The sequence below is a fragment of the Mustela lutreola genome, chromosome 10, assembly GCF_030435805.1.
Source record: "Mustela lutreola isolate mMusLut2 chromosome 10, mMusLut2.pri, whole genome shotgun sequence".
Taxonomy (NCBI): Eukaryota; Metazoa; Chordata; class Mammalia; order Carnivora; family Mustelidae; genus Mustela; species Mustela lutreola.
In genome coordinates, this window is record NC_081299.1 from 101,131,266 (window position 1) to 101,143,935 (window position 12,670).

At 37.3% G+C, this 12,670-nt stretch overlaps 1 protein-coding gene across 1 annotated transcript in view; it reads right to left on the bottom strand.

The window, feature by feature from the left end:
• SPAG17 (sperm associated antigen 17) overlaps nucleotides 1-12,670 on the bottom strand; it is a 224,885-nt gene that overhangs the window by 84,112 nt on the left and 128,103 nt on the right. The window contains exons 21-24 of the mRNA XM_059137012.1: nucleotides 11,985-12,224; nucleotides 10,879-10,990; nucleotides 7,613-7,771; nucleotides 6,346-6,459 (exon numbers count right to left, since the gene is read on the bottom strand). Coding sequence (XP_058992995.1) covers nucleotides 6,346-6,459; nucleotides 7,613-7,771; nucleotides 10,879-10,990; nucleotides 11,985-12,224 — 625 coding nt within the window. The remainder of the gene's footprint in view (nucleotides 1-6,345; nucleotides 6,460-7,612; nucleotides 7,772-10,878; nucleotides 10,991-11,984; nucleotides 12,225-12,670) is intronic.

Below are 12,670 nucleotides of genomic sequence, written 5' to 3' on the forward strand. Positions count from 1 at the left end.
GGGGTAATACAGTTAATTTAAAAATGAGAATTATAGTTAGTAAATCTGAGGTACTTAATATTTTGACATATTTGATTGAATCATTATTTCACATGTTTTTGCCTTCCCATCTAGATTATGAACTCCTAAAGATAGTGCAACAACCATCTGTTTGAGAAATATTTTTTGAAATGTTTCTATATGCAACATCTTTGGAGCAGTGGGCAATAATGACAAAATATATATAAAAGACCCTATGAAACCAAAATATTCTAATAATAATTATACTCAAATAGCTTTAATACAAGGACATATTAAATAGGAAAATAATAAGGGATACAAAAAAAGAAATTCAGAAAAGAGAGTTTTCTAGTTGAGTTGATAAAAAGAAGTTTTAGAAGTTGTAAAAGATTAATTTTATTCTGGGTCTAATAGTATTGCCAGAATTTTCAAAAGCAAGTTGATCTCTGAAGGAATTTTGTCACAATCTTCTGAGCATCACTGGTGTTTTTGTTTTTGTTTTTTTTAAAGATTTTATTTATTTATTTGACAGACAGAGATCACAAGTAGGCAGAGAGGCAGGCAGAGAGAGAGAGAGAGAGAAAGAGGGAAACAGGCTTCCTGCGGAGCAGAAAGCCCGATGCGGGGCTCGATCCCAGGACCCTGAGATCATGACCCGAGCCGAAGGCAGCAGCCCAAACCACTGAGCCACCCAGGCGCCCCAGCATCACTGGTGTGTTAAAGGAATTCTATTCTCCTCTGGGTTCCAGGATAATACTCTCCCTGTATTTCTTCTTCCCTCTCTGAACATTTTTTTTCTGTCTCCTTTACTAGTTCTTCCTCTTTTGTGAATCCTTAAATGTCATTAGATTCCAGGGGTTTTTCCCTTTATGCTTACAATGGATGTTCTCAACTCTGGCTGCTCATAATGATTGCTCATTGAATTTTTTATAAAAAGCTCAGGCCCCCATCTTGACCCACTGAATCACACTCTCTAGGGATGAGGCAACAGGCATTATATTTATGAAAAGTCACACATGACTGTGATACAGCCAAAGCTGAGCTTTATTACGTATAGTAGATCTGAGTATCTCACTCACTACTGGGGCTCTAACTCTCATCTGTATGCTGATGACTCCAAAATTTCTATCATAAGGCATGACCTTTCTTCTCAGCATCAGATTAATATGTCCAACTACCTTTCTATATCTCTCCCTGGTTGTGGTACTGGAGACATTTCAAACTCAGTAAGTCTCTCTTCTGCTAGGAAAGGAAAGCCTCCTATATACTTAATCTCATTTAATGAGCAATCAAGCATCTCATTTCTCAAGTTAGACAGTGAGGTATTTGCATTTTCTCTTTTTGACTGACCTCATACATCCAACCAGTCAACAAGCCATCAGAAATTTCTCTTGAATGGTGCCTCTCCTACCTGTTCCTAACTTACCTCATATTCTCATTAATCTTTTACTTGATTTTCTGCAAAAAGTTCCCAAACTGGTATGGGACCTCTAATACTATCATTTCAGTGTACTTTTGAAACTATCATAAAATTATATTTCTAATATAAAATCCAATTGTATCACTTCTCATCCTTTATTTAAACACCTCTGATACTCATTGATCTTATGGGCCATTGAGTACTGACATTCCACCACTCCAACCACACTCAACTTTTCCCCTTTCTGTGAAGATGCTATGTTTTTACACAGTTGTATGTTTATACACAATGGTTCTTAATGTCAAGAATTCCCTTTCCTTGTTGCTTTGTCTGGATAGTTACCATTCATCTTTAAAATCCCACCTCAGATACTATACTTTCTCTCTGAAGTATTTTCTAGCTGTTCCCAGTACTATGTTTATATATAATTTCTAGAAATCCAGAAGTTATTTATTTATTCTTTTCCCATCAGACAATGAGTTTTTTAAAAAAAATTTATTTATTTATTTGAGAGAGAGAGAGAGGAAAAAAGAGGGGAGAAGAGGCAGAGGAAGAGGGAGAGAAAGAATCTCAAGCAGACTCCCCACTGAGTGTGTAGCCCAATGTGGAGCTTGATTTCACAACCCTGAGATCGTGGCCTGAGGTGAAATCAAGGGTCAGGTGCTCAAATGACTGAGCCATCCAGGTGCCCTTAGACAATGAGTTTTTTGAATAGATGTGCCATGGTTTTATTCATCATTGTGGCTCAATGCCAGGAAGATTCCTCACCTATAGGAAGTACAGTATATAAATAAGTGAATGGCATCCAGTTATAGGGAGCTGGAAACTCCTCCCTCTCATCCCCATCCATCTACTCATTCAGTAAAAATTTATGGAGTACCTACCACATGTACTATGAATTGGATAACCAATGATGAAGACTACAAGGAACTTGCAATGGGTGGATCAAATGAAAAAACCCTCAGGTACAATGTCCTGTGTTAAATCTGTGATAAAGGAATTTATCAGTGCTCCATGGGAACCTAGGAGAAAGACATCTAACACAAAACTTACTCAAATACTTGGAGGTTAAAGAGCATCCTACTAAAGAATGAATGGGTCAACCAGGAAATTAAAGAAGAATTTAAAAGATTCATGAAAACAAATAAAAATGAAAACACAACTGCTTAAAATCTTTGATATGCAGCAAAGGCAGTCCTAAAAGGGAAGTACATAGCACTACAAGTCTTCCTCAAGAAACAAAAAAGATCTCAAGAGGCACCTGGGTGGCTCAGTGGGTTAAGCCTCTGCCTTCAGCTCAGGTCATGATCTCAGGGTCCTGGGATCAAGCCCCACATCAAGTACTCTGCTCAGCAGGGAGTCTGCCCCTCCCCCACCTGCCTCTCTGCCTACTTGTGATCTCTATCTCTGTGTCAAATAAATAAATAAAATCTTAAAAAAAAAAAAAAAGATTTCAAATACACAACATAACCTAACCAAACATCTAAAGGAGCTGGAGAAAGAACAGCAAAAAAGTAGGAGAAAAGAAATAATAAAGATCAGAGCAGAGATCAATGAAATAGAAATCAAAGGAACAGAAGAACGGATCAATGAAACTAGGAGATAGTTCTTTGAAAGAATGGATAAGATAGATAAAACCCTGGCCAGACTTACCAAAAAGAAAAGAGAAAGGACCAAAATTAACAAAATCATATGATTTTATGAAAGAGTAGAGATCACAACCAACACCACAGAAATACAAATAATTATGACAACATAGTATGAGCCATTATATGCTAACAAATTAGGCAGTCTGAAAGAAATGGATGCACTCCTAGGGACATAGAAAATACCAAAACTGAAACAGGAAGAAACAGAAAATCTAAACAGACCCACAACCAGCAAGGAAATTGAAGCAGTTGTTAGGGCCAATTTAATGTTAAAACCTGTTTAACTATTAGGGCCTGTTTAGCTGGAGCAACTCCATATTGCCTGGGTAGCCATATTGTTGTTTACATCCATGGACTTCATTCCAGGAATAAACGCCCCAGTAGTTCCTAGTATGGTTCCGGGTATTGATTCCAGGAGTAAACGCCTTAACAATAAAAGCCACATACCTTGGGTCTGCGGTTATGCCCTACAAAATCAGCCTGTGAGATCAGGAGGGGGTTGCTCTCTTCTGAGGCGGCCCTGGCTGGTCAGTCTGATTTCTAATGCTTGGCATAGAATAAAGTTTCACACAACTTTTACTTTGTCTCAGTCTCGTTCCCTGGCCGGTCAGTCTAACTTCTAATGCTTGGCATAGAATAAGTCTTTGATAACTTCCACTTTGTCTCAGTCTTGTTCCTTTGATAACAGACCCCAATAGCAGTAATCAAAAATCTCCCAGCAAACAAGAATGCCAGGCTGGACAGCTTCCATGGGGAATTCTACCAAACATTTAAAAGAAGAATTAATTCCTATTCTTCTGAAGCACTTTCAAAAACTGGAAATGGAACACTTTCAAACTTTTTCTCTGAGGCCAGCATTACCTTGATCCTCAAACCAGACAGAGACCCCACCAAAAAAGGAGAATTACCGACCAATATCCCTGATGAACATGGATGCCAAAATTCTCACCAAGACACTAGCCAATAGGATCCAACAGTACATTAAAAAGATTAATCACATCTATTTTTAACTTTTTGGGGGAACTTCCATATTGTTTTCCAGAGTGGCTACACCAGTTTGAATTCCTACCAACACAGTAAGAGGGTTCCCCTATCTCTGCATCCTCGCCAACATCTGTTGTTTCCTCTGTTGTTAATTTCAGCCATTCTAACAGGTGTGAGGTGCCATCTCTTTGTAGTTTTGACTTGTTTTTCTCTGATTATGAGTTATGTTGAGTGATGTTTGAGTGTATTTTTTAGCTATCTGAATGTTTTCTTTCGAAAAATGTCTATTCGTGTCTTCTGCCCATTTCTTAACTGGATTATTTGTTTTTTGGGTGTTCAGTTTGATAAATTCTTTATGGATTTTGGATACTAGCCCTTTATCTGATACATCATTTGCAAATATCCTCTCCCATTCTGTTGGTTGCCTTTTAGTTTTGTTGATTGTTTCCTTTGTGGTGCAAAAGCTTTTTATCTTGAAGTCCCAATAGTTCATTTTTATTTTTGTTTCCATTGCTTCTGGAGACATGTTTAGTAAGAAGTTGCTATGGCTGATGTGGAAGATGTTTCTTCCTATGTTCTTCTCTAGGATTTTGATAGTATTCTGTCTCACATTTAGGTATTTCACTCATTTTGAATTTATTTTTGTGTAAGGTATAAGAAGGAGGTTGAATTTCCTTCTTTTGCATGTTGCTGTCCAGTTTTCCCAGCACCATTTATTGAAGAGACTTTTTCCCATTGGATAGTCTTTCCTGCTTTGTCTAAAAATAATTGTGAATCTATTTCTGGATTTTCTATTCTGTTCTACTGATATATGTGTCTATTTTTGTGCCAGCACAATACTGTCTTGATGATTACAGCTTTGTAATAATATAACTTGAAGTCCGGAATTGTGACGCCCTCAGCTTTGCTTTCCTTTTCAAGATTGCTTTGGTTATTTGGGGTCTTTTGTGGTTCCATACAAATTTTAGGATTGTTTGTGCTAGCTGTGTGAAAAATGCTTTTGGTATTTTGATAAGGATTGCATTAAGTATGTAGATTGCTTTAGATAGTATAGACATTTTAACAACAGTCATTCTTCCAACCACAAACACTGGAAACCTTTCTATTTCTTTCATATTATAAACATTTTCAAATGCAGTACTTATAAATGTGAAATTAGGAACATTTGTTTTAAATGGAATAATTGCATAATAAGTTAAGGATGAGATCAAGAATAAGGAAATCACTGGGAAACAGCAGCAATATAGTTTATAGAGAGTAGAGTATAAATATCTTAATCTGAAATCGTGATAAGCTATGTTCAGAAGGGATAGGATTTTTTAGTGAATGTGCATGATAATGGAGTTAATAATTTGTTACATAATTTGTTAGGCAGAGAATGACTTCAAATGCTGGCTTAGAAAGAAACCAAATATAAGATTAAAAGACAAAATCCCAAATAAATAAAAAATACTAACAAATTTAATGGGCTCTCTAACTCACTAGAGTACTACAATATTTGCACAAGGTAAGAAAAAGATTATAACGAACCTATGGAATGATGTTTCTGCAGAAAAGGAGTTACATAGTTAGGCAGACAGTTGGATCACTATGATCTATATGTAGTTTGAAGTCTATATAGCATAGGGATTATCTTCCAATTTCGTAAAGCTTTTTTTTTTTTTTTTTTTTTTTTTTTTAAATGTATGCCTATATCCCTGTAAAATGCCTGGGATCCCACAAAATTTCTCAATTGGTTCTTGGTTAAATGACATATTATTTTGTGGTTTGTAAGGAAAGAGCTTCCAGTTGGAGAATTTGTTCATTAAATGTGGGGTAAAGTAATCCTTTAAGATGTCCAATGAATGGTTCCTTTAAGACTGTTAAGTCCTGAAGCACACTGAGCATTTCCACAATCACAGGACTCATAAAAATATCATTATGTGGAAAACCAAGAGGATACTTGGAGAAATCATGCTTTTTCGGGGGCATGAACAGACTTATTTTCCCAGGCTAGTTAACAAAGATAACTGAAATACATATAATTTTATATGTATATGTGATTCTATGTAAAATTGTATATATGATAAATTGTTTCAAATGTCAAAGCACTGTTATTTTCTATGTATGAGCAACTATTTATGTGCATACATGTAAACACACACGTATGTACGCACTCAAAGATATATTCCCACCTTTCTAAGAAAAGAGGGGCGATAAATCAAAACAAGTTTATCAACACGTAAGCAGATTGAGGATGGGCAGATGCCCTTGGTCATGGGACACTTATCCTTGCTATTGTGCTTATTTTACCTGGGGCCATTCCACTTGGTCCATAGTAACTTATTGAGAGGCAGATCCCATTTTCTAAGGTGGCAGAAAAAGATCCAAACTTGCTGATAACTTTATTCTCTGCATCTGATTTTCCTAAAAGGCAAATTCAAATCAAGGACATTTCCATTTTATTAAAAAGAAATGGAAGCAAAACAGTGCAAAGTGGAAATCACATAGATAAAAATGTGGACATAATTAATTCAGTTATTGATATATATGTACGTACCAATGGATTATTATGAAATTATTAGAAAACTTTGTTTTCAAAGAGTATTTAATGAATGGGAAAATGTTCATGATGATAAAGTAAGAAATACACTGCAATAGTGGCCACTGCTGGGGTGGTAGAATTAGGTGCAACTCTCGTTTTCTTTAAATATTTTTATATTTCCTAATTTTTAAAATAAACCACATATTCTTTTATCAAGCAAAACAAAGAAAAGTAATTTAAAAATTTCTGTTTTAAGGTCTGGAGTACATTCAAACTTTCAAACATCATGTTCTTGAGTTTGGGAAATACTGGGACCATGAATTTATTAGTAAGATTTGGTTATTTGTCTTATTACGAGTTTGAGTTGAAAACATCCTATTAATTAACTCTTCTCCTTTTGCAGGTATAACCTATGTAACACTGGGCAGATAACATTGCTTCTCTGGGTGGTGTTGCCTAGAGATGTTAAATAGTGTTATCAGGAAGTTTCATGTTGTATCTTCAATGGACAAACACCTGGAGCTCTCATCTATTTGCAGGTAGAGACTACCAAGACCAAATGTAGGATTTTTCTCTTGTCCTTGCAACCTAAGACATTTGATACCATGGAGAGAACTAAGTGGTAGAGCATAGAAGGAAAGCCCAGCATTTGTAGTGAATATTGGAGAAAAGCTAAAACTTCAGCAGAAATCAACTAATGCAGACCTGAGTCCTAGAGACTGCACTTGATACAAGTTGTGTAAAACAAAATTCAGGCCAGAATGGACACTGCAAATGCAATGTTGCTACATAAAGGTAGCCAGCTACATAGACTTTGTATGACAACTGGAATCAATAGCTGGTCATCCAGAGGGGGCAAAACCAAGTTAGCAGTCCACTGTTGATGTGCTATGTATATAATGCAGGTACACATTACCTCAGGGAAAATGTATATAAAGCAGAATCGCAAAACACTTTCCTTACCATCTGGAAAAATGAGCCTAGTTGCTAAGTGAAAGAGATGTGTGGGTTAGACACAAAGATGCTACTGCTTACCTGTTTCAAGATTTTGCTCTTCCTCTCTGTTTTCTTTCACATCTTCTGAAGAATAATCCTCTTCTTTTTTTCCCTTTTTCACAATTTCCTTAGGGTCTTTTAAATGAATTATAAAAGTATGCCTGTCCTTTTTCACTGTCACCTTGATAAAAGTTGGCCCTGGGGAAAATAAGGGATAGAAGACTGCTACCGATGCCCCATTAAGGTCCTTGACAAGACACCTAAATAATGCAGCATAGAATGTAACTAAGGGCATGGAAACATCTATGGACATCACTATTTTATAGAAAGGTGCCTCAGGAATAATGTGATGTGATTTTTAAAAAATTTTCAAAGACAACTTTATTCATGACACATATTAAAAAAAAAAAACAAAACAAAACTCCCACCCCCCTGGAAATGAGTAAAAAAATAAATAAATAAATAAAATCCACCTCCCACCTCCCTGTTCAATAAAATAAAAGGGGAAATAAAGGGAATAAAATAAAAGGGAAAAATAAAATAAAAGGGAAAAAAAGGCAAAGGAAAACAAAACAAAACAAAAAACCGGAAAACAAAGAAAAACCCACCCCAAAACAAGGTAGTGCATTTCCCCAGGGGGTAGGGGATTTTACACTGGAGCCTCTGGGAGCAGGAGGGAGATCTGGCTACAGAAACCTGCAAAGAAAGACCCTCAAAACAAAAAGAAACAAAAGGAAACAAGAGAGATCACCAGGCAATCTGGAAGGGCAGAGAGCCTGACAAGAGGGGTGGGGTGGGTGGCAAATTGGCAAGACAAGAGCAGGTGGAGGGGACTGTGGAAAGTTAGGGAGAAGAGGAGGGAAGGTAACAAGCAGAACAGTTTGGTGTGCTTCCAGGGCCCTGGGTAAAAACACCCCCCTACCACCCATGCCCATCGACCCTTGAGCAGCCCCCAAGGGAGTGAAGTCGGACAGGGAAACAAGGGGAGCAGCTTGCGCAGTTGAGACGTGTCCATGGTGAGACCCCAGAGTGAATGAGCAGCCCCCTGCCCCACTCCCTGGGCCTTCCGCTCCTCTGCAAAGCAGGTCCCTCCTCAGCAGTTAGTTATGGGATTCTACCCGCTTCCACAGTATATCTTTAAAAAAAAATTTTTTTTTCCATCAAGATCATTTTCTATTTTTCTTTTTGTTTTTTTTTTTAATTCTTTTTTCCCCTTTCTTTCCTCTTTTTTTTTTCCCCTCTCTCCTCCTAATACACACTTTTTTAGTAAGAGGAATACCATGATGTCACTCTAGCCCAGCCCCTGTAGATGTGACCCGGGAGCCAGAAATAAATGGCAAGTGGTTCAAGGAGATGTTTGCAGACTTTCTAATCAAATTACAAAAGAGAAAATACATTGGTTGAGACTATTGTACACCTATACTCAACTTGGTGATTAATCACATGAGCTAGTTGTATTTTACAGCTTATAAAGAATTACATCAATGGTAATTAGAGTATTGTTATCATTAGTAGCAGCAAATCAGAGTTTTCCAAATGGCAGTTTCCTCTTCTGGTGTTCTCATTTTTTGCCTTCTTTTTCAGCTTTTCTCTTCTCTTCTTCTTCTTCTTCTTTTTTTTTTTTAATCCAGCTTGTTCTTTTCAACTTTGATTGAGCTATCTTCTGCCTAATTGATAGGATTAGTATTTGCTGTGACTCGTATGAAACTAATAAACATGAGCATATACAAATTTCCATAAGCGTGAGGAATAGTTATGGAAAATAGAACACAGCATCACAAAACTTGAGTCCAGTAGTTTTCTCAGTTATGTGATTTTGAGCTCCATTTTTAATTACTATTAATTGTACACTATACCCCAGGATGATATTCAAAATATTTAAAATATCAAATATCAACTATGAAAACATATGATCATATAAATATGTGTACCTATATTAATAACAATCCCTATCATGGTTTAAATAAACAAGCTTCATATAATAAAATGGTCTGACATTTGATATAAGTTGTATCGCCAACCATTGTTTAAATAATTTGAATGACTTTCAGGCCTTTTTATTTTAAAAAATTATTGATGTGATCCTTTGTTTGATGGGGTGATTATCATCTAATGATGCTTCCACTTGAGCCATGACTTCACATAGGGAACAGCATGTAACTTTTGCAATGACTTCCTTCTTATAGTGGTAGATATTAGATGACAAGAAAGAAGGAAGGGAAGAGAGAGGGGTTAAGAGAGAGAAAGGTAGGGAGGGGAGGACAGGAAACGAGGAGGGGTAAGCTGGTCCAGACAGAGGGTGGGGGTAGGAGGAGCCTGTGTTACCCCTTGCTGGGGGGCATAACCTTGTGGACATTAAACAGGGCCCTGCTCAAATTTCAAATTTCTTCCACACTGACCTCCTCACAGTTCTGAGACAATAAGCTACCAAATAAAGCCCAGGTTCTCAAATCCACCTGAGAGATCTTTTTTTTTTTTTTTTTTTTTTTTTTAAATTTACTTGACAGACAGAGATCACAAGTAGGCAGAGAAACAGGGAGAGAGAGAGAAGGGGAAGCAGGCTCCCTGCTGAGAAGAGAGCCCAATGCAGGGCTCTCTCCTAGGACCCTGAGATCATGACCTGAGCTGAAGACAGAGGCTTTAATCCACTAAGCCACCCAGGCACCCCTACCTAAGAGATCTTTAAAGCCCAGTGAAAAGATAGACCCTGCAAGATGTCCCTGACAGGTTCCCTAGAGCTCGTATCTGCTTCTTGGGAAGAATTACACATTTCCTTTAGGGGTTTTCTAGACTAGGTCCTCACTGCATCCACAAGGCTCATCTCCTCATCTCCCATTCAAAGACTTCTGAATCCAGAAGAAACTTCTCTGTAGCAAAAATACCTGGACCTTGGCAGCAGAACCCCAAGCTTGGTGCTCCAGAGCCCAGATTAGAAATTTGCTCTCAAATCACAGTGTGTGCTTGGTTTCTGAGATAACGCTACGTGCAGTAATTAATATTACTAATTAATTATGTTTATTGTGGTTACTATTATAGTATTTTTGAATCATACAGAAACATTTCAAGATTTTAACAACCAGAAAGTTTGTAACAGTATGTCCCAGCTAACCTCTCAGCTGGCTTGTGCCTTGCAGTCAATTGTAACAGAAGAATGTGAAGGCTGGAAGTGCTGAATGTGGTGTATAATAAAGAAAATTGGGTACATTACCACTCTCACCTATCACATCCAAGGGTACAAGGCCCCAAGATGATTTGAAATACGTTAGTATCTTCCAAACTATTAACCGGCTGTGTTCAAAAGGTACCTTTTTCAAATGTTGTCTTCTCTACTTCAATCTTCCCTCCATCTGAAGGATACAGATAAGAATTTGTTCCTGAGATTTGGACGGGTATGTCTCCCATATTATATCCATGAAACTAGAAGGGAAAACATCAGGCTTTGAGTGTGAAATGGCAACTACAAAAATCAACTCATCAGTGTGAGCCAGTTAAAGATGCTGTAAGCTTAATTCTGCTAAATGAATGTCTGTCACTTTATAGATTCACAGGACAGTGTCCATATTATCTTTAGCACCTCCTGTGATATTACAAGGACAGGCAGAATTAAAGGAGGTCCATGATTTTAAAATCTGTTCACCGGAGCATCCTTCCAGGTAGTACAGATCAAATAATGATACTACTGAAAAGCAGTGGGAGAAGAAATCAATTTCTCTTTCATTGGCTATTAATTTTCTGTTTAAAGTAAACTGATATATTGAGGAATAGTGACACTTTATGCATTTTTCTTGACACTTTATACTTTAGGAAGGAATATGGTAATGACATTTTTTGCTAAGTGTTGCTAATAGAACTCCAAATGATTGTGATGCATGCTAATGCCTGAGAACTGGCTTAGAGTAGCTGCTAGAAAGAACAAGAGCTGTTACATTTTTGTCCATCTCTTGCCCATTAGGTTTTCCTTATAAGACTGCCTGGGGGACAGACTGGCAAAGGGATGATTTTACCAAAGCCTACAAGCAAAATACATGGGTGCATGCTCAGCAAGGCCTGTCACCTGAGACAATACAGCTAGCTTTTGTATGCACTTTGATCGTTCACAGTTGCTTTATTTACATTAACCTAAATGAATGCTTTTGTGTCAAATCCCCATTTTTCTTGCCCTTAGTAACCTAGTTTCACAGTACTCAAGAAAAACTGGCCTGATGGTATTCCCATCTTGGAGATTGGCTACAGTGAAAGTCCTAGGTATCTGAGGGTTGAGTATGGGTCTGAGGTCATCTATGCTAGAAGAAACTTCAAGGCCTTCTGTGGTGTCAGTGAAGACTGGGAACCTTGTGATTCCACAGAAGCTGTGTTTCTCCCAAAACAATTTGAAAGGACCCAAAGAGGCTTCTTGGAATGCTGATTTTACCGGATAAATGATCTCAGGTTCTGGTTGCTGGAGGGGTTCCTCTGCTACTTCTGGAATCTTCATTTGTTCTTCTTTAGATTTCTCCTTGAAAAGAAATTTTTTCTTTGAAGCTTTACTGTCTTCTTTCTCTACCTTTTCCTTGCCTTTCTTTTTACCAGCTTCCTTACTCTTCTTTTCTGCTTTTTTTTCTTCCTTTAAGCGCTCTTCTTCTGCTAATCGATCTTGTTCTTCTTTCCATGCCTATAAACGCATTTAAAAAAAATTAACAGGATTTTGAAACAAATTAGATCCCATTCAGGTTCATTTTGGAGAATACTTTATACGCTTTTTATAAGGCACCTCTGATAAATTAAGATCCTGAGCTAGAAACCTTGGAGTTACCCTTGACTCTCTTCTTATACCCAACTTCCATGTACCACGTCCTGCCAAGCTCTTTAGAGAATTCTCTTTACTGAGCTTCCTCTCTCACCTTCTTTGAATTTTCCTTTAATTCAGGTCTTCTCATTTTATCCTGAACTATTACATCAGCCTCTTAGCTGGTCTCCCTCCCTTCTATATTTTTCCACATGAATCCAGTCCCTAGTTTAAGTCTTCTTAATCCAGCAATATGGTGGACCAGATGTTCAGAGAAACACTCCTGGCATAAAACATTTCAAAAATGATAGATAAAATGTAAAAATCATCAT